At 41.5% G+C, this 27735-nt stretch overlaps 1 protein-coding gene across 1 annotated transcript; it reads right to left on the reverse strand.

The window, feature by feature from the left end:
* Positions 1-1691: 1691 nt before the first annotated feature.
* Positions 1692-27606, reverse strand: LOC139476922 (NADPH-dependent diflavin oxidoreductase 1-like). Its single transcript, XM_071259487.1, has 15 exons — positions 27533-27606; positions 27267-27405; positions 26273-26350; positions 23782-23879; positions 22168-22266; positions 21129-21230; positions 19517-19714; positions 18321-18442; positions 16475-16647; positions 15956-16003; positions 14581-14688; positions 10242-10440; positions 8025-8084; positions 4542-4755; positions 1692-3707 (listed from the first exon to the last, which is right to left on the reverse strand). The coding sequence occupies exons 2-15, from the start codon at positions 27402-27404 to the stop codon at positions 3563-3565; spliced, it is 1782 nt and encodes a 593-aa protein (XP_071115588.1). The 5' UTR covers position 27405; positions 27533-27606; the 3' UTR covers positions 1692-3562.
* Between the last annotated feature and the right edge of the window lie 129 nt (positions 27607-27735).

Genomic DNA, 27735 nt, shown 5'->3' on the forward strand with positions numbered 1-27735 from the left:
GCTGGGGAACCTTGCAGGTAGCAGAGGTAACGTAAGTCCCCTTGGTCCCTAGTATGGTGATTTGAACCTTGTTGCTGGCGATCTATAGACCCATTTTTATATGTGTCGTAACCCAATAATTAGATATTTTTAATGTTCTACAACTAGTTTTGAGTCAGTCTGTGATATATTGCTAGTTATTTTACTGTCCTTCGTCGACAGTTGTTATAGATGTTGTAGAACATGTTCAAGTCACATCATGGCTGAAATATTACCAACCTGACTTTAATTAAACTCACTCACTCACTCACACATAAGAATAGGAAGGCGTGCATGAGGGAAAACACAACATTCCACGTGATTCGGAGTGAGTGAGTGAGTTGGGTTTAATGCCGCTTTTAACATTATTCCAGTTATATCACGGCGTGCCAGCTTAATGTGGGAGGAAAGCCTGAAGTGATGCAGGTCTCTGACGTTTACCACTTCGGTGAACCCCACGAGCACGGGTATGGTGCTGACAAACCTAGAAACATAATCGGGGCGAACCGGGATTCGAACCCACAATCATAGGTTTCTGGCGTGCCCAAGGGACGCAACTCTGCACAGCCAATCGCGGCGCCCCTCGATAAATTAAGTAACCCATTAGAATATAATGTACTCGCGTGTTAAGCTACCATATTGTTATAAGGTGCTCTCAGTAATTTATATGACAAGTATCATCTTTTACCTGCTTTTGGCATGGCGCGGACAGGGATCCAACCCCCGACCTTCCCCTCTCCAGGCAGATGCTCTATCCACTAGACCATGTATGCGGTCCCACACGTTATGAAAAACTAAAACACATATTCTTGGTACATTGACACCTGCACATAAAAAAGGCCCCCTGTGACAGAAGTCTGCAACATTTAATTGAGTACACTTCAATGCTCCCATGATAAATACATTTTATCGGTCATAAAGCAATTCAATCAATCATATACAACAACAATCTTTAACAGCCATGACATTCTCATTAAAACAAATAAATCTAGCCAACTAAAGCAGTGAATCCATTTCTCCTAAAACTAATTGTTCAACATATTTCGTCATTGCCCAAAAGCCATACACTTCTATCAACATAGCAAAACTGGCTACAATTTCACACAGAGTGAAGTCATTTCATTTTGTTTCACAAATAGCCTTATGAATATTGCACACACGGAACCGGTCTTCAAGACATCACATAGTTCCTGAAGTTGACTTGATAGTCTGTCACCTTTTGACAGCGCAACCTCTCCTCTGCGGAACCCATGTCATAAGTGAGTGAGTTTTGTTAGCACTGCTTTCAACAGTATTACAGTCGTATCACAGCATGTCAGCTTGATGTGCGAGTGAGTGAGTTGTATTTTACACAGCTTTTAGCAATAATCCAGCAATCTTACAGCAAGGGGCAACACAAACAGGCTTCACTCAATGTACGCATGCGGGGAATCGAACACGGGTCTTCCGCGTCACTGACCGTGAAGATCCAGGGTAGAATAGGTCTTCATAAACCCATGCTTGTCGTAAAACGGTGACTATGCTTGTCGCACGGGATCGAGTGGTCAGGCTCGCTGACTTGGTTGATGCATGTCATCGAATCCCAATTGCGTGGATCGAGGATCATGATATCAATCACTGGATCGTCTGGTCCAGACTCGATCATTTAAGACTCGATCATTTAAGACAGCTGGAATATTGCTGGGCGTAACGATCGAACAATATAACCACTAGGCTACCCCACTTGATCTGCGATGAAAGCCAGACGTGATGAAGGTCACAGATAAACCTAGAAGTATAGTTAGGGCTAATGTAGGATTCGAACCCATGATCATACCTTTCTGGCTCTCTCAAACATGCAGCTCTGTACATGGCACTGCGGAGCCTTACACAGCTCAGGATGTAGACAGCTGGGGATTAATCCCTAGAGAACTACTGATGTTTTCTGCTAACCTAAAATGAGTGAGTGAGTTGGGTTTAAAGCTGCTTTTAACATTATTCCAGTCATATCACGGGTGTCAGCTTAATGTGGGAGGAAAGCCCGAAGTGAAGCAGGTCTCAGACGTTTACCACTTCGGTGAAACCCACGAGCATGGGTATGGTGCTGACAAACCTAGAAACAAAATCGGTGTGAACCGGGATTCGAACCCACAATCATAGGTTTCTGGCGTGTCCAGGGGACGCAACTCTGCACAGCGAATCGCAGCGCCTTATACGACTGGGCCACCCTGCCCCCGCTAACCTAAAATGACACTTATATGGCAACTAAAGACACCATAACTAATAATGTTCGCACTATTGGTTACTGTTCATCAGCCATCATTTTGGTACTCGGGTCTCACATCTATTTTCCATTAAACACACAATCATACAACGAAAGTTAGTTGTTATCGAATAATAATCTTTGACCCAACTTAAAATATCAGTTTTGTAATGATTCATGTCCGAAAAAAACATTTTCGTCATGGTTGTGGTGACCACCATCGTGGCCTTGAAGTGGTGGTTAGGAAGAGCCAATGGAACGTCTCACTACAATGACATAAAGTGTGTTAAACATGGTTGCTGCATTAATGACACTAAGGCCATCTAAATATCTAGCCCGATGATGAGGGAATGTCTCAAAGACCTGTTTTACTGCTTTAACCTGATTTCCTGTAGGTTAACCTTGTGTAACATATTGTAACCATGGTAACCTGTTTTCTTGTAGTGTAAACTACTGTAACCATGGTAACTTGTCATTTTGTAGTTTAGCCTAGTGTTACCATGGTGACCTGGTGTCTTGTTGTGTAACCATGGTAACCTGTTGTAACCATGGTAACCTGTTGTCTTGTAATTCAACCAACTGTAACCATGGTAACCGGTTGCATTTTTGTGAAACCTATCGTAACCATGTATTTTTTTTAAACCTAGAGTATTCATGGTAACCTGTTGTCTTGTAATTTAATCGACTGTAACCATGATAACCTGCTTTTGTCTCTTTTCCGTTTCTGTCAGCGTGAGGGTTTTTATTCACTTTTTTTTCTGAAGTATTTTTTATTAATTTTGGACTTTGTTGAGGTCAGCAGAATCCATGAACCACTGTTTCTCAAAAGTCTGAAGGAAAATGACCCCATGCAAATTATTTCATCAATCTGGAAATTTGCAAATACTGACAGTTTCAATTGCAAGTCTATCATCCCAGCTGATGTGATTGCATTGTATGCCTACATATCACGATTTATATCACAGCAGCTGTTGTCTGTATACTAGTAACATTTAACAGAGAAAAATTAGCATAGTGTCTGGTCAAAAAATAACAATAACAATGTTCGTGCACCCGAAGCTCTACAATGTAGTTTCTTACTGTGCAATTACTCAAAAAATATTTTTCCCCCCAAATACTGCATCCCCCAGAAGGGGAATAGTCATCCTCTTCTGTTTCATCACTGGATGCTGTCTTCTTGCTTATACTTTATGTCTACACATATATATATAGTACTGACTTAGATCGGTAGACCGGGTCTGTCCAGCTTCACGGATCAGCTACATCAAGACCAGGTTTGTTCAGCTAGATGCATCAGCTACATCAAGACCAGGCCTCCACCTGGTAGCGCCTCTTGGCCTCCAACTGTGAGATGTACTCAGCAGCCTCCGCAGCGTTCCTCCCTCCTGCCGACATCACGACATCCTGAAGCGCCTCCTTCACATCATCCGGCATTCTCTTGGCGTTCCTGCAAATAGAGACCCTGTGTCATATACATCCAGTATCCTCTTGGCGTTCCTGAACTGTTGTGCAGATTTCGATCGATTGCAGGATTTGCAAAGCATGTGCATAGCCAATTCGTTGTCAGCAGATATTTTCCAAATCCGTTCATGTTTTTAATCCTGGTGCTCACGTGATTTGATGCATTTCGCGATGTAAGACCCGTTTTATCATAATATAGATCTTGATTATCGATCAGATCGTCCTGACTGGGCGTCACCTTTTGGTGTGAAGCAAACACAACTGATACGAGAGGTGGAATCTGATTGGTCTATAGGAGAGGCTTAGAAGGGACATAATTGGTAATAGCCACTGGGGGCGCAACGGTCGAGCCCAGTAATTCCAACCTAGTTCGGCAAGGGTGGAAACTGGACTTTTAAAGTCAGTTAACTCTCTTGCCTTGTGAAGATGCCCACACACCCACCCCATCAACTTCCTGATTTGAGTTGTTTTTTCTTACAATAAAATCCTAAAAGAAAAGTATATTAATTAATGATCTCACTCTTAATAATACAGTCAAGTCTGGTTAATCCCCATACTCGTTAATCCGACAATGGGCTTTATCCGACACTAATGATGTGAACCTATTAAATCAGTGCAAATTAGACTCATTAATCTGACATTCTCACACTCCGACTCCGATCACAAACGTTGATACTACTTAATTTCGTTTATCCGACATACTCGTTAAACCGATATAATCATGAGCAACCAACCATGTCGGATTAATGGGACTCGACTGTATCTTACTGATATTTCAAAAGGGATATTAATCCGGCAGATTGCTGTATGATATTCTTACCCAGCAATGTAGAACCAGGCCTGGTGGTTGTCAAGGAGATCCCAGATCAGCGCGGCGTTATCCCGGATACGGTGCTGGACGTACACCTTGTCCTCCTGGTCACGGGAGAAGGCGGTCAGCACGTGCAGGAGGCCCCGCCCACTCAGCTCGGTCCACTCAGCACCACAGTAGTAGTCAGCTGACCGGCTACGACAGCCGAAGAACAACACGTTGCCTGAAACAGCAGCCAGACACGTTGGTTACCATGGTTACATGGTTGTAAAGTTATGTTCAGACCATATTTTCTAGTGGCCTTTACGTTATCCCATGACGGATTTATCTCCCTTCGTATTCAACACAATATCACTTCCGGTTTGTTTGTGTCCTTGCATTCGAGACCGCCTCTGTGGTCTTGTGGTAGAGCGTCCGCCCGGAGAGTGGAAGGTCTGGGGTTCGAACCCCAACCGCGTCATACCAAAAGACGTTAAAAGATGGTACTTGTTTTTACCCTGTCTGGCTTTCGGCATGAAGGGGCTAAAACAAGGACTGGTCGACTCGGAGTCAGTATACTGTGTCTGAATGGGGTATCCATGTTAAACTGCGGCATGATATCTCAGTGTGCTAGCACTATAAATCTGCATCAGTCCGGACTAGTACAAGCAGCCACACACACACATACACGTCGCTATATAAGTTGAATAATCTTGGACGCGACATTAAACCCAATTTCACCTCACCTCACCTCCTTGTATTCGTTAAATTCTTTTTTGAGTTGCATACATTCTGACAATTTGTGAAGTAATGGTGTAATGTCGCGGGGCAGTTAGTTTTGGATAACAGTTGAGAGAAGAAGAGTGTGTTATGGAGGGCTGAACCGATTGTGTCTCTGTGTGTGTGCTATTGTCAATTGTGTCCGTTGATTTCACTGCAGACTTATACATACGTCCAATAAATGCACCGATTGTTTCATCCTGTGTTTCCTGTGTAATTCCGGTGTGAGGAAACAAGAGGTGTAGTTCCTCTCCGGCTATCCATGTTATTTTTGTGTTTCACATGTTCCGCGTCAGTGGAGATGTCGGGAAGTGAGAAAAAAACAACAAACCAAAACAAAGCACCTTTGGTTGAGAGTAGAACCAAAATGGCTGCCTGTTACATGTTCAAAAATGTTCTAAAGTTTGAAATTTTGAGCTCCAGAGTTGGTAATACATTTGTACATTTTACAACTCATGACATAATGGCTGTGTTTGTTGTGAGTACTGCTGGACTGAAGAACACAAAAACTTAATCTAATTAAAATTAAATCTTAGTTCCCGCTCCCGCTGAAAAAAACTCTGAGAACATCCCACCACGGGTCATATCAGACCGACCAATCACAGCATCAGAAAAGGGATAGTCAGAATGTGTTTTCTAATCGTACAACCTCAAAAAATTTAACCCAGGGTTATTCTGAACGACAGTTAAAGGCTTTTAGACTGAATTCATACAATCAGGTCATCTATTAGCCATTCCAGAAAGTTCTGTTGTTCAGTTTTCAAATTTTTAATCGAGAATTTCTCAAAATGTTTGGAGGTATATTCAGTTTGAAACTAGTGCTGTAAAGTACGAGAAGGATGCCTTCTGATTGGCTAATGTCGACTTCTTGTCAGTCATTCCACTGTTCGGTCAAAGTTTCCGTCTTACCAATATTATTTTGCCTAAATGTTGTCATGCCACTGTCTTAGAAACAGGTTTCAGTTGGAACTATATTGACTGTTGTCACTGTCCGACTGACACATCACTTATCTTCTGGCTAATATTAGAGTGAGTGAGTTGGGTTTAACGCCGCTTTTAACAGTATTCCAGTTATATCACGGCGTGGCAGCCCCAGGAAAGCCCGAAGTGATGCAGGTCTCAGACATTTACCACTTTGGTGAAACCCACGAGTATGGGTATGGTGCTGACATACCAAGAAACAGAATCAGGGCGAACCGGGATTCGAACCCACAATCATAGGTTTCTGGCGTGCCCAAGGGATGCAACTCTGCACAGCGAATCGCTACACCTTAGACGACTGGGCCACCCGTGCCCACGACTAATATTAGAAGTTTTAGCAGGATCACTCGGGGTACATAGGTTTATACCATGAGCCAGAGGCGGGAGATTTAAAACCTAACACGGGACGCATAGAACCCCATGTTTTCCTTGTGATCCTGCTACGAATCTATCTTTCTGACATCATATAATGTGACATTGTAAAAGAATTAAAACAAATTCAAAATTGATTAAGACTCAGAATCTTACCAAGACATTGACAAACATTCATTTTCATTCCACACTGATAAATAACCTAATTACACAGCGTCAACATCTCTTTTACTTAAGAAATAAACGACTTGTGGTTGTTCATAATAAAATACAATAAAACACAGCAGGGAGAATAAACCATGAGGGATGTCAATAAACTGTACAAGCTTCAGAAACATTCACCTGTATTTAAAGCATGTTGACTCCCCGAATACACTCCAACCTCGGCAATGTCGGCCAACTCCATTTTATGAACAGGGCCCTGTTCCACAAAGCGATCTTAGTGCTAAGTTGGTCGTTACTCCCATTCTTTATCATAGGCTTACGATCAACGTAGCACTAAGATCGCTTAGTGGAACAGGGCCCAAATGGGTTAAGTTTGCTATTCTCACAATTTTCACGTCAAATATTTGCACCTTTTCTCCCAATACCAATTTCCCACTTTTGGATTGATCATTCGGCCTTTGTGTTCACCTGTGCTGTCCAGCTACATCTATGCGGAAAAACTCACTACACACTTCCCCCTGAAAAATAACATCCTATTTTCGAGCGAGCGCATATTTGATCTCCCGAAATGACATCATGATAAAACAATCTCTTATCGTGAAATAAACCACGCTTCGATTTCATTCTTGTTTGTGATTCATCGCCTAGCTATCTTACACAGGGTATTAACTACACCATGTAGATCTAGGCTGGGTCACGAACAGAGGAGAACCATTCTTTCCATGGCTCAAAAAAAACATCGGTCACCAACATTCAAAGACTTAAATTGCACAGCATGTTAAGGTGGACGTTTTGACCAGCAATAAGGTCCTAATAAAAGACACACTGAATATTTTTAGCTTTCGTATGCAGTTGAGGTGAGTAGGGGTTTAACATGGCGTCCAAGATTATTGCATTTATAAAGAGACGTGCATGCACGAATGTGTGTGTGTGGCTGCTTGTACTCGTCCTGACTGATGCCGATTTATAATGCTAGCTCACTGAGATACCATGCTGCAGTTTAACATGAATACCCCACTCAGACATAGTATACTGACTCCGAGCCGACCAGTCCTTTTTTTAGCCCGTTAATATCGAATGCCAGACAGGGTAACAACAAGTACCATCTTTTAACGTCATTTGGTATGATGCGGTTGGGGATCGAACTCCAGACCTTCCGCTCTACCACTAGACCACGGAGCCGGTCCTTTTCGAATGCAGAGTGACAAGACCCACCTCCAGCATTGTTGGCTGCTCGGTCGTGGATGAAGCTTCTGAATGGTGCCACGCCCGTCCCTGGAACACAGACAGGTAACTGTGAGCGTTGCAACATGCTGTTTATGGTGTCAGGATAAAAAGTAAAATAATCAACCCCCTGAAAACAAATAGCATTGGCAAAGTAGTCACAATGTATAGATAATAACTTCTTTATTTTACTGTAATGGTGACATTTCCCTATAGATCTTTATATATTGATAAGCGAAGACCAAGGTATAGGGATCTATGCCAAAAGGCCGTCATTACAGTAAACTAAAGAAGTTGTTATCATAACATTGTGTCTAGTTTGTCATCCATCAACTTCTAAGAAATGCCTATCAAATAATTCCAATAAATATGGCTTGCAATGTAGGGAAAGGACAATGTGGCCTTTTCTTGCAGACCATGTGTCGTTATTTTCATATATTTGAATAATCATAAATGATCAATTGGGTGATCCCTGTGTCCTGTTCTCAAGACATAAATATCATGATCATAAATAAATGTTAAAGGTTTAACCAACATGCTTTAACAACAGCTTCAACAGCTGATGTTAGAATAATGATGTGCTGAACAGGCCTCAAATTCCTACCAGTTTCAGCGGAAAATATGTCAAACATTCTTGAACTTGGTGCCACCATGACAGCTGGTGTCTGTAGTGAGGTGGGGAAGTGTACGTCCCTCTCTTCACCAGATTACACTCTAGACTACTAACCTGGTGCCACCATGATGGCCGGTGTCTGTAGTGAGGTGGGGAAATGTACATACCTCTCTACACCAGATTACACTGTAGACTACTAACCTGGTCCCACCATGATGGCTGGTGTCTGTAGTGAGGTGGGGAAGTGTACGTCCCTCTCTTCACCAGATTACACTGTAGACTACTAACCTGGTGCTACCAAGATGGCCAGTGTCTGTAGTGAGGTGGGGAAATGTACATACCTCTCTCCACCAGATTACTGTAGACTACTAACCTGGTCCCACCATGATGGCAAGTGTCTGTAGTGAGGTGGGGAAGTGTATAGTTCCTCTCTTCACCAGATTACACTGTAGACTACTAACCTGGTCCCACCATGATGGCCGGTTTCTGTAGTGAGGTGGGGAAGTGTACGTCCCTCTCTTCACCAGATTACACTGTAGACTACTAACCTGGTCCCACCATGATGGCAAGTGTCTGTAGTGAGGTGGGGAAGTGTACGTCCCTCTCTTCACCAGATTACACTGTAGACTACTAACCTGGTGCCACCATGATGGCAAGTGTCTGTAGTGAGGTGGGGAAGTGTACGTCCCTCTCTTCACCAGATTACACTGTAGACTACTAACCTGGTCCCACCATGATGGCAAGTGTCTGTAGTGAGGTGGCGAAGTGTACGTCCCTCTCTCCACCAGATTACACTAAGGACTACTAACCTGGTCCCACCAAGATGGCCGGTGTCTGTAGTGAGGTGGGGAAGTGTACGTCCCTCTCTTCACCAGATTACACTGTAGACTACTAACCTGGTCCCACCATGATGGCCGGTGTCTGTAGTGAGGTGGGGAAGTGTACGTCCCTCTCTCCACCAGATTACACTGTAGACTACTAACCTGGTCCCACCATGATGGCCGGTGTCTGTAGTGAGGTGGGGAAGTGTACGTCCCTCTCTCCACCAGATTACACTGTAGACTACTAACCTGGTCCCACCATGATGGCAAGTGTCTGTAGTGAGGTGGGGAAGTGTATAGTTCCTCTCTTCACCAGATTACACTGTAGACTACTAACCTGGTCCCACCAAGATGGCCGGTGTCTGTAGTGAGGTGGGGAAGTGTACGTCCCTCTCTTCACCAGATTACACTGTAGACTACTAACCTGGTCCCACCATGATGGCTGGTGTCTGTAGTGAGGTGGGGAAGTGTATAGTTCCTCTCTTCACCAGATTACACTGTAGACTACTAACCTGGTGCCACCACGATGGCTGGTGTCTGTAGTGAGGTGGGGAAGTGTACGTCCCTCTCTTCACCAGATTACACTGTAGACTACTAACCTGGTCCCACCATGATGGCCGGTGTCTGTAGTGAGGTGGGGAAGTGTATAGTTCCTCTCTTCACCAGATTACACTGTAGACTACTAACCTGGTCCCACCATGATGGCTGGTGTCTGTAGTCAGGAGGGGAAGTGTACGTCCCTCTCTTCACCAGATTACACTGTAGACTACTAACCTGGTCCCACCATGATGGCCGGTGTCTGTAGTGAGGTGGGGAAGTGTATAGTTCCTCTCTTCACCCATACCGGGATGGTCACATCTAGGTCGGCCTTGAGAGAAGCCAGCCATGTTGAACAGACTCCCCTACGTGGCTTGAACAGCTTCGTCTTATATTGAACCACAGCGACTAGCATGTGAATTTCATTTGGCATTGCCTGAAACAGTCATCAAATAAATGTTGATAAAAGCGGCGTAAATGTGTTTGAAATTCACCGGCATTAAAACATATTCTGCTTCACACGAAAAATGAAATATCCAGATATTTTCTTGGAGGTGGATGCCCCACATCGTCAGTGGACGATCAATCATTATTTATCATCACTTTGATTCCTAATGGCTGAAATAGCACAGTAGCTCACCAGGATACTGTAAAACGTGAAATTGATGTCTCCAAAAGGATGTGACTTATGGTCCCTAGCCAAATATGCGACGCAATATGAATGTGACACCCCCTCCTCTCAAGCATCAGTGGACTTATAACTAAAGAAAACGTCCTCTATCAGGATTACATCATCTAATCCAACCTTACATTAATCCAATCACACACCAAATAGCACCGCTTATTAGCGCTGAGTAGAGTACTTCAGCTAAAACAATACGTGCGCGCTGGCTCGTGTTGGCCTTTGATGGAGTCGCAAAGGACAAAGACACCGTGTTGCGTGGGTGGCGTCTGTTTGGACTTGCAGGTGTGATCAGTGATGACATAAGTGTGTAGAACACTTGTCTTGACCCCGGCAGTGACAATCCACAGGATGTAATTAGTGTTTGAATGACATTGTTTATATACATGTTACAAGTGCTGCTGAATAAACAGTGATGTGGAACACATAGTTGTTTGTTTTCAGCGTATGTCTAAGTTGGTATTTCTGCTATCCGAAATGTCTTATTGTTGATATAAATGAGATGTTTAATAATGCGAGCAAAGACCACTCACATTTTTCGCATTTAATTCACGTTCGCGTTAATTTCAAGATTTACAGTATATAGTCAACAGTTAAAAATATCAACAACCACTTCATAAAAGCCAGCATCACTATTCAAATATTTTCTGTATACATACTGAGGACAACAGTATTAACAAACAAGCGTATTGTCGTCGAAGTCATCTATATCCCCTGCCATTTTAACACGTTCTGGTCCCAAACCAGGTAACTGACCCGACACTTCTCTTAGGCCATGTCAAAATAGCTGCAATGGAAATTCTAAAATAAACATTTATAAAACTCCTAAATAGCAAAAGGCACTAGTTCAGTATGTGTCTGGTAAACCTGCAAAGTTTTGTAAGAAATTATTATACGTTTTTTGAGTTACGCTCCGGAAACGAACAGCACCCTTATAGAACCTAAGTCCAACTTGTTGCCATGGAAACGTAAAAAATAAAAATTTATAAAATTCCAAAATAGCAAAAGGCACCAGTTCAGCATGAGTCTGATAGACATGCAAAGTTTCGTAGAGATATATTTAACGGTTTCTGAGTTATACTCCAGAAACGCACACACACACGCACGCACGCACACACGGACGGAACCCATTTCTATATCCCCCGTCAACTTCGTTGGGGCCGGGGATAATATGACACACATACCTATATATCCATAAGGATTCTAAATCAACATGAATGAATATACTTTTTTAGGACACTGTTGTAATAGACAGCAGTTCTATTTAGTTCTATTTACGATTCACTCGCGTATTCGGTGAATCGAACCATATCCATTCATGAATTGAATTCGTTATTCATGGTCACTAGAATCGAATAGTCATGAATATGCAGTCATGTGCATTTACATACCCTGACCCTTAAAATATCCATAAGAACATATTATATACATAGATTTCTTCAGTGACAGTATTTTAGTCACTGGTCATTGTCGCATTTGAGCAGACACTAGTACCTGGATAAGTGAAGTATATTAATGTATAATAAATAGATAATTAACAAACCATGTCAAATAATTCATTTTGTTATTGTTTCACTGAATATCATAAATAATACATCAGCTGACTGAATATTCGTATTCGTTACACTATATTCATTATACGAATCGTATTCACCTTATATTGTATTCGTTGCAGCCCTTCTATTTAGTTTACACAAAGTTTCAACACTGAGCTTTATAAGGGGAATAAAGAATCAAGTTTAGCCAGACATCCAGTGATTGACATCATGGTCATCGATCTATGCAGTTAGGATGCAATGACATGCATCAACTAAGTCAACGAGCGTGACCTCCGGATCCCGTTAGTCGCCTCTAACAACAAGCCTAGCCACCTCATACGGCAAGCATGGGTTGAAGAAGACCTATTCTAACCTGGGTCTTGACGTCATCATTATAGAATCCCATATGTCTGGTAAACCTGCAAAGTTTTGTAAGTAATTATTTTACGTTTTTTGAGTTACGCTCCGGAAACGAACAGCACCCTTATAGAACCTAAGTCCAACTTGTTGCCATGGAAACGTAAAAGATAAAAATTTATAAAATTCCAATATAGCAAAAGGCACCAGTTCAGCATGAGTCTGATAGACATGCAAAGTTTCGTAGAGATATATTTAACGGTTTCTGAGTTATACTCCAGAAACGCACACACACACGCACGCACGCACACACGGACGGAACCCATTTCTATATCCCCCGTCAACTTCGTTGAGGCCGGGGATAATATGACACACATACCTATATATCCATAAGGATTCTAAATCAACATGAATGAATATACTTTTTTAGGACACTGTTGTAATAGACAGCAGTTCTATTTAGTTCTATTTACGATTCACTCGCGTATTCGGTGAATCGAACCATATCCATTCATGAATTGAATTCGTTATTCATGGTCACTAGAATCGAATAGTCATGAATATGCAGTCATGTGCATTTACATACCCTGACCCTTAAAATATCCATAAGAACATATTATATACATAGATTTCTTCAGTGACAGTATTTTAGTCACTGGTCATTGTCGCATTTGAGCAGACACTAGTACCTGGATAAGTGAAGTATATTAATGTATAATAAATAGATAATTAACAAACCATGTCAAATAATTCATTTTGTTATTGTTTCACTGAATATCATAAATAATACATCAGCTGACTGAATATTCGTATTCGTTACACTATATTCATTATACGAATCGTATTCACCTTATATTGTATTCGTTGCAGCCCTTCTATTTAGTTTACACAAAGTTTCAACACTGAGCTTTATAAGGGGAATAATGTTTCTTATGTCCTACAATTTTTCCAATTATTTAAGAAAAACAAAAATCCAAACGATCTGAACATGTTTGCTTGTTTTTTGTTTAACACTGCACTCATCAATGCTCCAGCTATTTGACGGCAGTCTATAAAGAATCAAGTTTAGCCAGACATCCAGTGATTGACATCATGGTCATCGATCTATGCAGTTAGGATGCAATGACATGCATCAACTAAGTCAACGAGCGTGACCTCCGGATCCCGTTAGTCGCCTCTAACAACAAGCCTAGCCACCTCATACGGCAAGCATGGGTTGAAGAAGACCTATTCTAACCTGGGTCTTGACGTCATCATTATAGAATCCCATATGCCAAAGTCCAGCCACCTCAGTCTACTAGTATAAGAGAAGATGACAACCACTGGAATAGCCAGGTGAGTTCTACATGCATACACTCCAGCACAAGGGGCAGCCAAGTGGTTAAAGCGTTCGCTCATCACGCCAAAGACCCGGGTTCAATTCCCGACATGGGTACAATGTGTGAAACCCATCTCTGGTGTCCCCCGCTGTGATATTGCTGGAATATTGCTAAAGGCGGTGTAAAACCATACTCACTCACTACACACTGGCACACTTCCTGACCCAGTTTACAATTTTTCCATGGGTATTCTAAAATAGGAGAGTTGCCCAGCCTCCGAATCATGTTGAAAAAGATGAATAAAGACGCAAGGGTGGTTAGCTTCTGTTTTTGGTTTTGGTTTGTTGTTTAACGCCGCACTCAGCAATATTCCAGCTATATGACGGCAGTCTGTAAATAATCGAGTAAATAATCCAGTGATTAATATCATGAGCATCGATCCACACAATTGGGTTCGATGACATGCATCAACCAAGTCAGCGAGCCTGACCACTCGATCCCGTTAGTCGCCTTTTACGACAAGCATAGTCGCCTTTTACAGCAAGCATGAGTTGCTGAAGACCTATTCTACCCCGGAATCTTCACGGGTCTAGCTTGTGTTACAGCTACATGTGTCCAATGGTGTGCATCAATGCTCAGGTTTGCTGGCCTGCATCGTTCAAGGATGCTATCACACCCACCTGTTGTGATGATGCAATGGAGAAAGCTCTTGGCTGCAGTGGTGGAATCAAGTCCAGTAGATACTCAAATTTTATCTGACTACTTGTCTGTGGGAAATCTTGTAAAACCTGCAAATATAGAAAAGACATTCTATTTCATCTGGAACAATCACTATTCTAGTTTGTCTAAACGCTTTAACCGCTCAACTCCACTGCCCCACTAGTTAATCAAGCTTGTCGTAAGAGGCGACTAGCAGGATCGGAATGTCATCATATCCCAATTGTGTGCATCGATGCTCATGATATCAGTCACTAGACAGTCTAGACTTGATTATTTACAGACCGCCGTCATGTAGCTGGAATATTGCTGTGTGCGGCTTTTTAACAACAAACACCAACAATGGCCAGACCGAGAGCGGACAAGCGATGAGAACAGTCCCCATTCAAACAATGCTGGCAGCAGACAGCAGATGTATGGGTCGCCAAGTTAAGCTAGCTTTGAAATTTTATAATTTCATAATAATTTATTATTGGACCAGACCAATTTGATTACCTAAATACCTAAAAGAAAACAAAAAACATAAATGAAAAACATGTTTTTTCTCTTTAAACCCCCCCAACGATTGCCTATGTTTTATGTGTCAAGAATGAAATCATGAATGTTTTCTGACGCCTAACAGCAATAGTGTGCTTGAATAAAACATTATAAAATACTAAAATAGGACATGATATCACATAAAAAGATGGTTGATTGCACACGTTTTGGCATTGAGGTACTGGTACTATCACTGACTGAAGACCGGGATCCCCCTTTTTCACGTGGACGAATATCTGGGTGCCGTCTTGTCAAGTGGTCGGTCAGATTAGTAGTATTTCCTGAATACTTTAGAATTATCCGACAGATTTTACAACTTACTTTTTGCTTGTCTGTCTCGTTTTGCGTTTTGACAAAGCCAAAATGGTCCCATACCCACGATTTGCCTGCCTTATTGGCGACAATTTCAAACTGACATGTGGCGTCCGCCATCTTCTCATTGTTGCCTAGCAACGAGTAGCTAAAGGGCGTAACTCTAAATGAAGCAGACAAAGTAATGCAATCCAAATGAAAGCACAACAGAGGTTAGATGATCATAGGAGTTGTTTCTATGTTTTTTAAGAAAGTAAATGTACCAAACAAATTAACTATCGAAACTATCGATAGTTAGACAAACTATCGCCAATAGTATCGATTGTTTCAAGTTGCAATCGTAATAAGTTTCAATGTAACTGAAACATGCTCGATTATTTCCGTATAAAGATTTTTTGTCGAGAAAACGGGCTAAAATGTGCCAGGCAAATGTGGAAAACAAGAAACTGTGTTGATCTGGCCTTGATCAACAATGTTAAGAAGACTTACCTCCAGCGTGGTCCGTCGGGGGCGGTTGCAGTACGTGTATAGTTCCTCCTGGGGACACAAGTGAGTGAGTGAGTCAGTTGGATTTTCATCCCATTAAATTCAGATCTTAGTTCTTGCTATTGCTAAACAAAGATCTGAGGACATCCCATTACAGGTCACGTCGGAACGACCTTTCATCCGACCAATCCGATCCAGGGTAGGTTGTCCCGTCCAGATACGATTATTTATAAGCCATCATCATATAGCTGGAATATTGCTGAGTGTAGCGTTAAGTAAAAAACAAACAAAATTAAAGCTGTATACTAAATCTGATGATCTTGTATCTGTATCTTGTTTGATTCTGTATTTTAAGTCAGATAACACATACAAAGCTGCACATTCATTACAAATAATGCTCTCCAGCTTCACTGGGCTGTACATCGTTACAAGTTACCATGGTTACACGTGCACTATCCTTCACTGTCTTTCCCTACAACTAAAGACAAATCACCCCTGCTCACAGAGGATGCCCCGACATACCTGTCCCTCTGCTGAGGAGAACTCCTGCAGTTTTTCCTTCTCCAGTTCATCGGTAGACAGAAGCGACAGAAGCTCGAAGAAATACCTGCGTGGTATTCCCCCGATATCCAAATACTTCTTCACAAGATGGCCGACACTACAGTGGCGAGGCAGGGAGGGTGGAAGTGGAATGTCTGGAGATAATCAGAGAGCGATTGATGGTTTTGCTGACTCACAGAAAATGACTGCGATAATACTGAGAGTATAAGATAAGTCTAAATTATAATTGTAAAGGTTTAACATTCAAACAACAACGAAATTCTGTTTCGCATTAAATATAAATTTACTGCCCATTGTAAATTGTTCTATCACTGACTTGAATGATTTCAATGCCCAGTCACATTGATTATGCAATGATTACTGGCTAAAAATACTGAATAAGTGCCCGGGTTTGATTTACCAGTTTTTTGGTGTGTTTTTTTGGTTTTTATTTGTTTTTTTTTGTTTGGTTTGTTTTTTTTGGGGGGGGGGTGTGTTGGTGTTGGGGTATTGGGGGTCCTGGGGACTTAAAGCCTTTAATTTTTTGGGTTCCAGTTGAAAAATGGGGATCTCAAGCTTCAGAAAGGGACATCCCATAGAAATTTAAAAAAAAACAGAAAATTTTGGATACAGTATTCTTACACAAGTGATGTAAGATTGTGCATCAGAGCTATAGATAGGCAGCGTGTTTGCGTAAAATACCCTCCAAAATATTCAAAACCGAATAACTTTCAATAACTTGCATACAGAAACGCATGCACTAAATGAAAAACTCAAATGTATAAAAACAGCATGTGTAAATACCCTATGAAGTTTTTTCAGCATGCTAATTTCCAAAACACAATTAGGAGCTAATTTACCTACTGATTCAAGCCTATATATTTAGACCAGTTATAGACATCTAAATCATTATTTCAAATTTTTAAAATCTTAAAAGGTTCACTAATTTTGGGGAAAACCCAACAGAGTGATGAATGGATGAGTGAAAATATTGGTTACCCACTGGAAATTGTAATAACCCAATTAAAATAGAAATCCTAGAGTAAAAACTCAATTGCTCAAAAAATTATCTGGAGCTCTTTGGAATTGCATGCTCTGAGGCTGTTAGATATTGAATTCCCCAACTGAAATGAATCGACAAGAGCTAGCAATCGATGATCAAAAAGCATTTGCCTGACTGTCATACACTATCAATTATTTAGGTGCGGAAATTGATAACTATTTATGAACTAGAACCATTCATTCCTCAACATAAATTTGAGGTGTCCCTGTGGATCCACTCAATCTCATTAAAATCAGATCTTAGTTCTCGCTGCCACTAAACAAAGATCTGAGGACATCCCAATAGGGGTCACGTCAGAACGACCTTTCATCCAACCAATCAGAGCGTCGCTTACCAGATCATGAAGTAACAGTCGGAATGTGTTTTCTAATCATGCAACCACAAAATATTTAACACGGGATATTCTGAATGACAGTTACAGCTTTAATGATGATATCCATACAATCTAGGCCATCTATAAGCCGTTCCAGAATGCTCTTCATATCGGTTTTAATCTTTTTAATCAAGAATACGTCAAAATATGTTTCGAAGCGTAGTCGCCAGTTTGAAACTAGTGCTGTAAAGCTCGAGAAAGCTGACTTCTGATTGGCTCATGTCGATTTCTTGTCAGCCATTTCATTGGTCAGTCAAAATTCGCGAAAGGTCGTTCTGACATGACCTGTAATGGGATGTCCTCAGATCTTTGTTTAGCGGCAGCGAGAACTAAGATCTGATTTTAATGACAATGATCACAGAACACACAGACAATAGCTTGTTGTCACATACCAGGATCATTTTGCTCCAGTGTGAATTCTTTGTCTGGATCCAGATTAAAATGCTGAAGAAACTCTTCCACCATATCAGGCAGATTGTCAGGATGAACCATCACGACATCACCTGGTGCATAGCTGCAGTCAAACAAGTCATACATCACCTGGTGCATAGCTGCAGTCAAACAAGTCATACATCACCTGGTGCATAGCTGCAGTCAAACAAGTCAAACATCACCTGGTGCATAGCTGCAGTCAAACAAGTCATACATCACCTGGTGCATAGCTGCAGTCAAACAAGTCATGCATCACCAGTTGCATAGCTGCAGTCAAACAAGTCATACATCACCTGGTGTATAGCTGCAGTCAAACAAGTCATACATCACCTGGTGCATAGCTGCAGTCAAACAAGTCATACATCGCATGGTGTATAGCTGCAGTCAAACAAGTCATACATCACCTGGTGCATAGCTGCAGTCAAACAAGTCATACATCACCAAGTGCATAGCTGCAGTCAAACAAGTCATACATCACCAAGTGCATAGCTGCAGTCAAACAAGTCATACATCACCTGGCGCATAGCTGCAGTCAAACAAGTAATACATCACCTGGTGCATAGTTGCAGTCAAACAAGTCAAACATCACCAAGTGCATAGCTGCAGTCAAACGAGTCAAACATCACCTGGTGCATAGCTGCAGTCAAACAAGTCATACATCACCTGGTGTATAGCTGCAGTCAAACAAATCATACATCGCCAGGTGTGTAGCTGCAGTCAAACAAGTCATACATCACCTAGTACATAGCTGCAGTCAAACAAGTCATACATCACCTGGTGTATAGCTGCAGTCAAACAAGTCATACATCACCTGGTGTACAGCTGCAGTCAAACAAGTCATACATCACCTGGTGGATAGCTGCAGTCAGACAAGTCATACATACATCCCCTGGTGTATAGCTGCAGTCAAACAAGTCATACATCACCTGGTGTGTAGCTGCAGTCAAACAAGTCATACATCACCTGGTGCATAGCTGTGGCCATACAGTCAAACAGGTCATAGAAATAGTTCTTTAGGGCATAAAACATCCCACCTTTGGTGAGCTATAAGGCTTAAATAATTCAGATGCGACGTAAAATTTTAACTCCCCAAGTTTGGCCTAGAAAAATCTTGGACCAGGTGAGCTAATAATCTGAGAAAAGATGAACAGTGTACCTTATTCCTGAGTCGGTGATGTCCAGCTTAACATGGCGGACATCTTGGAAGTGACTAGGGGCAGTAACTCTCTCATTAGAAAGCAGACGGGCCATGTATGGATCTGTTGCGGAGTATGTGTGCTTGTGTACACCCAGGCTTCCATTCATACTGCTGGAGTTTCCCTGACAGAAGGTCACCCTATATCTAGGGGCGGGGCTGAAACACAAATGAAAGTTTTTACATCAGAATGGCTTCCAACATCGTTATAGAGGCAATCTAAAATGTTCCAGTCATTGTAAACTTAATTATTTTATTTCATATGAATTATGTTTATTTGAATAATTCCAACAGGTCTTCAGGTGAGGTGAGGTGAAACGGGGTTCAACGTCGCGTCCAAGAATATTGTACTCATATAGCGACATGAATGTATATATGTGTGTGTGTTGTGATGTGTGTGTGTGTGTGTGTGTGTGTGTGTTAGTGTGTTAGTGTGTTAGTGTGTGTGTGAGTGTGTGAGTGTGTGTCTGCTTGTACTAGTCCGTACTGATGCCGATTTATAGCGATGACGACATCCCATTACGGGTCATGTCAGAACGACCTTTCGCAAACTTTGACCGACCACTGAAATGACTAACAAGAAGTCGACATCAGCCAATTAGAAAGCAGCTTTCTCAAGCTTTACTGCACTCATTTCAACCTGGCGGCTTCAATTTCAGACTACGCTTGAAAACTATGTTGACACAGTTCTCGATTAAAATTTTGAAAACTGAACAAACGAAAATTCCGGGATGTCTAATATATGGTAGAGATTGTATGGCAGTGCTTCCCATGTACTGTGCAAAGCCTCCTCCATTAAAATGTTTATCTGACAGAAGCGAGAGATAGACGATAATTTTGACAGAATCAGTCGTACGGCCGTAACTGTCATTCGGAATACACCATTGAACGTTTTTGTAGTTGCATGATTAGAAAACACATTCCGACTCTCACTTCCATGATTGGTCGGATGAAAGGTCGTTCTGACGTGACCCGTAATGGGATGTCTTCAGATCTTTGCTTAGCAATAGCGAGAACTAAGATCTGATTTTAATGAGATTTGTCATCATGCAGTCCCCTCTGTATTCCACGGAATATTTAACAGATGTGCCCACTTGGTGCAGAAATGGACCTTGCAGAAAAGCACATTTTGTGCAGAACTCGCGCAGAATTTTGCGTTTATCTGCAGCAGAATCCACCAAATACAATGTAGAATTTTAATCTGTGAGTTTAAAGCTGGTCTTAAATGTAAAAACAGACATTTATTTTGTTTTGAAGTTAAGTTGACTTTTGTATATTGCTGACAGAAAGGGCATGTGTGTATGTTTACACTTGTGATCTCCAGAATCACTTGGATAAGCTGTTCTCCCCATGGATACATTTATCATACAAATACCTGAAACAGGTGCAAAAATAGAAATTTTAATGAAAACTAAGCTCATAAGTTTGCAGAATAATGTGCAGAATTATTAAGATTTGGTTGCAGAATTTACAAAAATTGGCCGCAGAATTTGGGGGGGGGGGGGGGGTGGGATACAGCAGGGACTGACCATGAAATGTATCGCGAGGTAGACGTATCATGACAAGGTATTACCAGATGTCAGCACTGATGATCTCAGCCCCAGGTGGCAGTGGCCAAAGGTCCAGAACTTTCTTCCACAGTGATGTCAACCACGGGTCAATGACAGCATCTGGCCTGAAAAAAGAAGGCATCATTCACAAACAATACAACTCAAGAGCCCCAGCTGCTACCTTAAACAAGTACACTGGGCTCCTGTGTGGCCAAACAAGTACAGTGGACTCCTGTGAGGCCAAACAGGTAATATGGACTCCTGTGAGGCCAAACAGGTACAGTGGACTCCTGTGTGGCCAAACAGGTACAGTGGACTCCTGTGTGGCCAAACAGGTACAGTGGACTCCTGTGAGGCCAAACAGGTACAGTGGACTCCTGTGTGGCCAAACAGGTACAGTGGACTCCTGTGTGGCCAAACAGGTACAGTGGACTCCTGTGAGGCCAAACAGGTACAGTGGACTCCTGTATGGCCAAACAAGTACAGTGGACTCCTGTGTGGCCAAACAGGTACAGTGGACTCCTGTGAGGCCAAACAGGTACAGTGGACTCCTGTGTGGCCAAACAAGTACAGTGGACTCCTGTGTGGCCAAACAAGTACAGTGGACTCCTGTGTGGCCAAACAAGTACAGTGGACTCCTGTGAGGCCAAACAGGTACAGTGGACTCCTGTGAGGCCAAACAGGTACAGTGGACTCCTGTGTGGCCAAACAGGTACACTGGACTCCTGTGTGGCCAAACAAGTACAGTGGACTCAATGAAATTTGAGTTTAGTTATGTAACCATGGTAAAATGTGAAGAAAATGACACAATTTTTGTCTGTTATTGTTAAACACTGCACTCAGCAATATTCCAGCCATATGATTGCTGCCTGTAAACAATCAAATCTGGACCAGACAATCCAGAGATTGATATTGTGAGCACTGACCCACCCCATCAAGGAATTAAGACATACCATCAACCAAGTTACAAAACACAACAGATCCTGGTACGGCTAGGGGACATAACTCTGTGTAGTATGGCAGCAGGGTCTACATGGGCTACACAACAGCCTAGGAACTTACCCCAGTTCATGCTGGTCATCGGCAAGGCCCACACTGACCAGGGACTGACCGGACAGCTGGAGCAGGCGGCGGTACAGCTTCTTGCCAACCACATTGAACCTGGAATAAACTTCAGTTGGTTAGGCATACTTTGACTTAAATAGAGGAAATAGAGCACATCTGAAAGGCACTATGGTGGCACATGGTCCTCGTACAGCACACAGGCCTCAAACCAGGCATTTTTTGCCTAAAACTGCAAGAAAACACAATTATAAAAAACTTTGGAAAAATATACACAAAACCTAAAATGTTATTTTCCCCCAAACTTGTCTACCAATCTACCTTCAGAGCCATGGGGCAATGCCTTAAAGGGACAGTTAAAAATCATTTCCATTTGTGTGTTTATCCTCCATGTCTGTCATCAAAGCCCTTCTGAGAGCTCGGGACATATAGTCACTATGATGTGTGAGTGAGTGAGTGAGTGAGTGAGTGAGTGAGTGAGTGAGTGAGTGAGTGAGTGAGTGAGTGAGTGAGAGAGAGTGAGTGAGTGAGTGAAAATAACAGGAAGCTGAAAGGCAATAAAATAACTGAACCAATAACAGTTCACTGATTGGTATGCAGAGAAGGTGTCAACAAACTTGACACAGGTTTGTTTGTTTGTTTGTTACATAATGCTGCATTCAACAATATTCCAGCTATATGACGATGGTCTGTAAATAATCGCGTCTGAACCAGACAATCCAGTGATTGACATCATGAGCATCAATCCACGCAATTGGGATCAATTACATGCATCAACCAAGTCAGCAAGCCTGTCCACCCGATCCTGTAAGTCGCCCCTTACGACAAACATGATGTAAATTGTCTGCATGACAGCTTATGAACCGAATTTTGATTTCGCTACGCGATTTTGATTGGAGCAAAAACAATTTTTAAAATTCTTATATATAAATATGTCAACAATAATAACTTCACAGACTGATTATTTAATGATCAACACAAAAATACTAGTCCAAGAGATGGGAGTGATTTATTTCACCCAAGGGGTCCATACAAGTTAATGCTTGTTAGGAAGACAAAAAAGACTGCATTTTCCAAAAATGTTGGTCTTACAAAAATCTGATGGTCCATTTTCACACTAGGTGGCGCTGAAGTCATGACTCAGCACTTTATTTTGTATTATACCTCTGACAAGTAAATGGATGTTTTCATCAAAACTAACAGTTCTTTTTTAATTTTTGGTGTCAAAATACAGAGAATACAACAACCTACACTATCATACACAAAACTTAAGCGTTCAAATATATTTCCGGTGCAATAATACTTATTTGGCATAACAAAGTGCAAAAATAATCAATATTGACACTTTTCGTTCATTTTCCTTCCTTCACATTAAAAGGCAACATTGCATAACTTGTAGACAACAGAACACAATCAATGACATCATTGAACTCAATAATACAACACAACCCCCGCCCATTTTGTTATCTACCAATCAAGAAACAGTAGTCTGTTAGCGGGCGTGGCCTATTTTTTTCTGCTTATGGAAACATAAACGCATACAAAAATGCTTGATCAGTCAATGAAATGCCACAGAATCCGATGCAATATAAATATCAAATACTACTGACTTACTTCTGATAGGAGGAATCGCCAAGCCCCAGCACAGCGAAGTGAACTTGACCAAGGGAGCTGGCAGGCAGGTTCTTTCGCAGGATAAACTTCCAAAATCTCTAAAAGTTTCACAAGTGCCATTAGTCATCAAAATACTCATACATGGAAGGAAGTCAATACGATTTTGACATTAAATATTATTCAGTGGCAAAATCATATTGACTAACAATTATCTGTGACACAAGACGCCACTTTATAGTGCAAGTATTCGTGATAGAAAACGTATGTGTCATGAATAATAGTAAAGGCATGATGTTGAACATGTTGAAAGCTCAGATCGAAAACAGGACAATCCGCGACAGTTGTCCGAAAACAAGACAATATTTTTTCCGAGGACTACTGTTTTCGCAGAGATTTCACATCCCTGTAAATAAATACATAAATACTGTAAATTAATGCATCTCCAAATTAATATGACTGCTGAACCCTAACCAAAAATACGACTGGCGGCTATATTCTAGCTATACGACAGCAGGCTTGAAGTAGGTGAGTCTGGATAAGAAAAACTAGTGATTGATACTATGATCAATTTTCTAAAGGTCGGGTGACCACCTGATCGTAATCCACCTCTTCCGACAAACACTAGATTGTTGGGTACCAGATTAGGATTGGCCTTCAGCACCCAATGCTTGTCGTCAGGGGCAACTAACAGGATCAGTTGGTCATGCTCCATGGCTGATGCATAAACTGTTGATGGATGAGGAGTGAAGATGAAGGATGGGATAAAAACATGATGGATATGGTGAAGGGAACAAATGTAGCGATGTTAATGTCTGTGGGTACTTCGCAACAACTGAGGAGGGGATACTGGCAGTCAGGTGAGCAGGGACTAAAACCTAATAAATAATATATACCGTATTCGACATAATAAGTGCCCAGGGCGCTCTCAAAATTAGAAATAGGTGGCTCTTATTAGAATTAATTTTTTGATGAATAACAACAGAGTTGAAAGATCGTAAATTTCGTGGTTTATGCTGACAGCCTAAAATGTTTATATGCGACAGATATATTTTTCCAGAATTTAATTGCCCATAATTAAGGATGCATATAATACACATATTATACATGAGTAAATAAGTCTTGTGTAAATTGATCAAGGGGTGCTAATTGGGACTGTTCACTAGCCAATATATTAGCAAATATCACCATGGGTGCTTATTAGAGCTGGTGCTTATTACGTTGTATATGGTAAGTCCCTTAAACATGTTAAAGCTTTTACCATTGGCAGCCCAAGTAATGCAGTTCTCCTGATGAGTGAGAAAACAATACAAAAAGAACATACCATACATGCTGGTTATTATATGAAAAGGGGCGGTTGGGTGGACAAGAGGCTAAACAGTTCGCTCATCACGTCGAGGACCCGGGCTCGATTCCCGACATGGGTACAATGTGTGAAGCCTATTTCTGGTGTCTCTCGCCGTGACATTGCTGGAATATTGCTAAAAGCAACCTAAAACCAAACTCACTCACTCACTAATATATGAAAAATTACACATATTCAAGAGATATTTGATTCATTTGACGTAGAAACCTACATACTGGTATGTTGTGTAAATTGACGCTAGATCATAGATCCATGACTCAGGGTGCACCATTTGTCTCGTGAAGAATTAGCGTGTAAAGTTTGGAAATCATGTGCATCATATTGTGATCAGAATAAAGTGAGTAAGTTGTGTTTAACGCCGCTTTTAACAGTATTCCAGTTATATCATGGCGTGTCAGCTAAATGTGGGAGGAAAGCCTGAAGTGATGAAGGTCTTAAATGTTTAATATTTCGGTGAAACCAACAAGCATGAGTATAGTGCTGACAAACCTAGAAACATAATCGGGGCAAACAGGGATTCGAACCCACACTCATAGGTTTCTGGCGTGCCCAAGGGACGCAACTCTTCACAAAGAATAGTTGTGCCTTTGACTGGGCCACCTGTGCCCCTAAAAGAATAAAGACACTCTGTGGTAATGTTTGACTATTTGTTAGATTTGTCATTAAGTTGTACACAATGGAAACATCTTTTCTTACTCCACATCCTTCTCTATGTTTCTATCGTTTGCATTTCTCTTGGCGGTGAGTATACTAGGTTCTTCACAAGCATGTCCAATCTCATTAAAATCAGATCTTAGTTCTCGCTACCGCTAAACAAAGATCTGAGGACATCCCATTACGGTTCACGTCAGAATGACCTTTCACGAATTTTGACCGTCCAATGAAATGACTGACAAGAAATCGACATTGGCCAATCAGATGGCAGCTTTCTCGAGAACCTGAGACCACAGGTCTACATGTATCACCTATCAACCTTCAACATGTTCAACAGTCATTTCAGAGCTGAGATTAGATTTTCCAGGTAATGACCACACAATCCTCAATTTCTTTTCCTCTCATTACAAACATATTGCAATGAAATATCACTCTGCCAGACATCCGAATGGTGCACCATTGCGCTAAACTGACCTTCATGTTATCTGGAGGATCCCCTTGACCAGTGGTGGCACACACGAAGATGACCAGAGGTTCATGTATCAGGTCAGCCTGTTGGGGTAACCATGGCAACAAGAATGATTAACATTATACATACAAGTAAACAGACAAACACACAACAAGAAATGGCACTCCTCATGACATTACAAATTATCAATGACTGGAAAAGAGCTGAATCTTATTTGTTAAACAGAGGTTTCAAATGACCATGAATGACAGTGACCATCACTAATTGACACAGCGTGATGCTAGTGTCAGACATTTACCACTTTGATGAAACCCATGAGCACGGGTATGGTGCTGACAAACCTAGAAACATAATCGGGGCTAACCGGAATTCGAACCCACAATCATAGGTTTCTGGCCTGCCCAAGGGACGCAACTCTGCAAAGCGAATTGTGGTGCCTTAGACTACTGGGCCACCCATACCCTCACAAGTAAAAAGAAACATGCTCGACTGTAGAACCACTGTCTTATAAAAAGTAAGAGTGTCTGGCTGCGCAAATGATTCCGGAATAATCTACCAGCCTTAAATTTATTAAAACGAACATACCTCAATGGAAAATTGAGAAATCTTGTTGGTTCATGTGATCTTGATAAAGTACTATGTATCCCGCCTTGGAGGGAAATAAATTTCATAGCGAGCAGCTAGGAGAAAATATCCCTTATACCAGACAATGAAGAAACAGGCTGCACATGGATTTCTCAGAGGGAGAATAAATCCCTTATACCCCGCTTCGAAGCAAAAGGCTGCAGGCGTTAACCTCAACTCAATCAAACAGCTCTTTCCTATCAATTTTCAATTTGTTTTTATTCTTTTGTAACAATGGCTGATCAAAACATTTCGTTGCAGGAGAATCACTTGGGGTACATGGGCTTTTATGCGTCCCTCGATAGGTTTTATGCCACGAGCCGGACACTGCCACAACGTCAATGTATTCCTATCTTTATTTTCAAAGCGACTTACAATTTGATATGAATCCAGTTCCGAGACTCTCGTGTGGAAATGACGTCTCCGTGCCTCCCGACCCACCCTCTCAGCCACATCCTGTGCGGTACCAGTCTGACTGCCATACAGAACGAGCAGTCTCCGCTCAGTTGACATCCTGCGATTTTGTGAACATATCAACTCGATCAACATTTATTTTAATTTCACGAATATTAATGTCATAAATATGTAGATGTGTGTCAAAACAACGCCGACACAAATAAAAAATTTAATGAAAATCTCACTTGTTGAAGTAGATCGATCTGCTGTCTCTTATTGGGGGTGATGTCGTAACTCGATCAACAGACTGCAAATAACATTACGCATGTGTCATGGGGGCTGCCATCTTGGCTGTATTAAAACTCAGACTCATAAAGCGGAAAATGAGTAGTTAATATTTATATCTTCGATCGGTAAAATTGAAAATGAAGAATTCTGACTTTATTTA

This window comes from Haliotis cracherodii, unplaced genomic scaffold (genome assembly GCF_022045235.1).
Source record: "Haliotis cracherodii isolate W230 unplaced genomic scaffold, xgHalCrac1.p SCAF_30, whole genome shotgun sequence".
Classification (NCBI taxonomy): Eukaryota; Metazoa; Mollusca; class Gastropoda; order Lepetellida; family Haliotidae; genus Haliotis; species Haliotis cracherodii.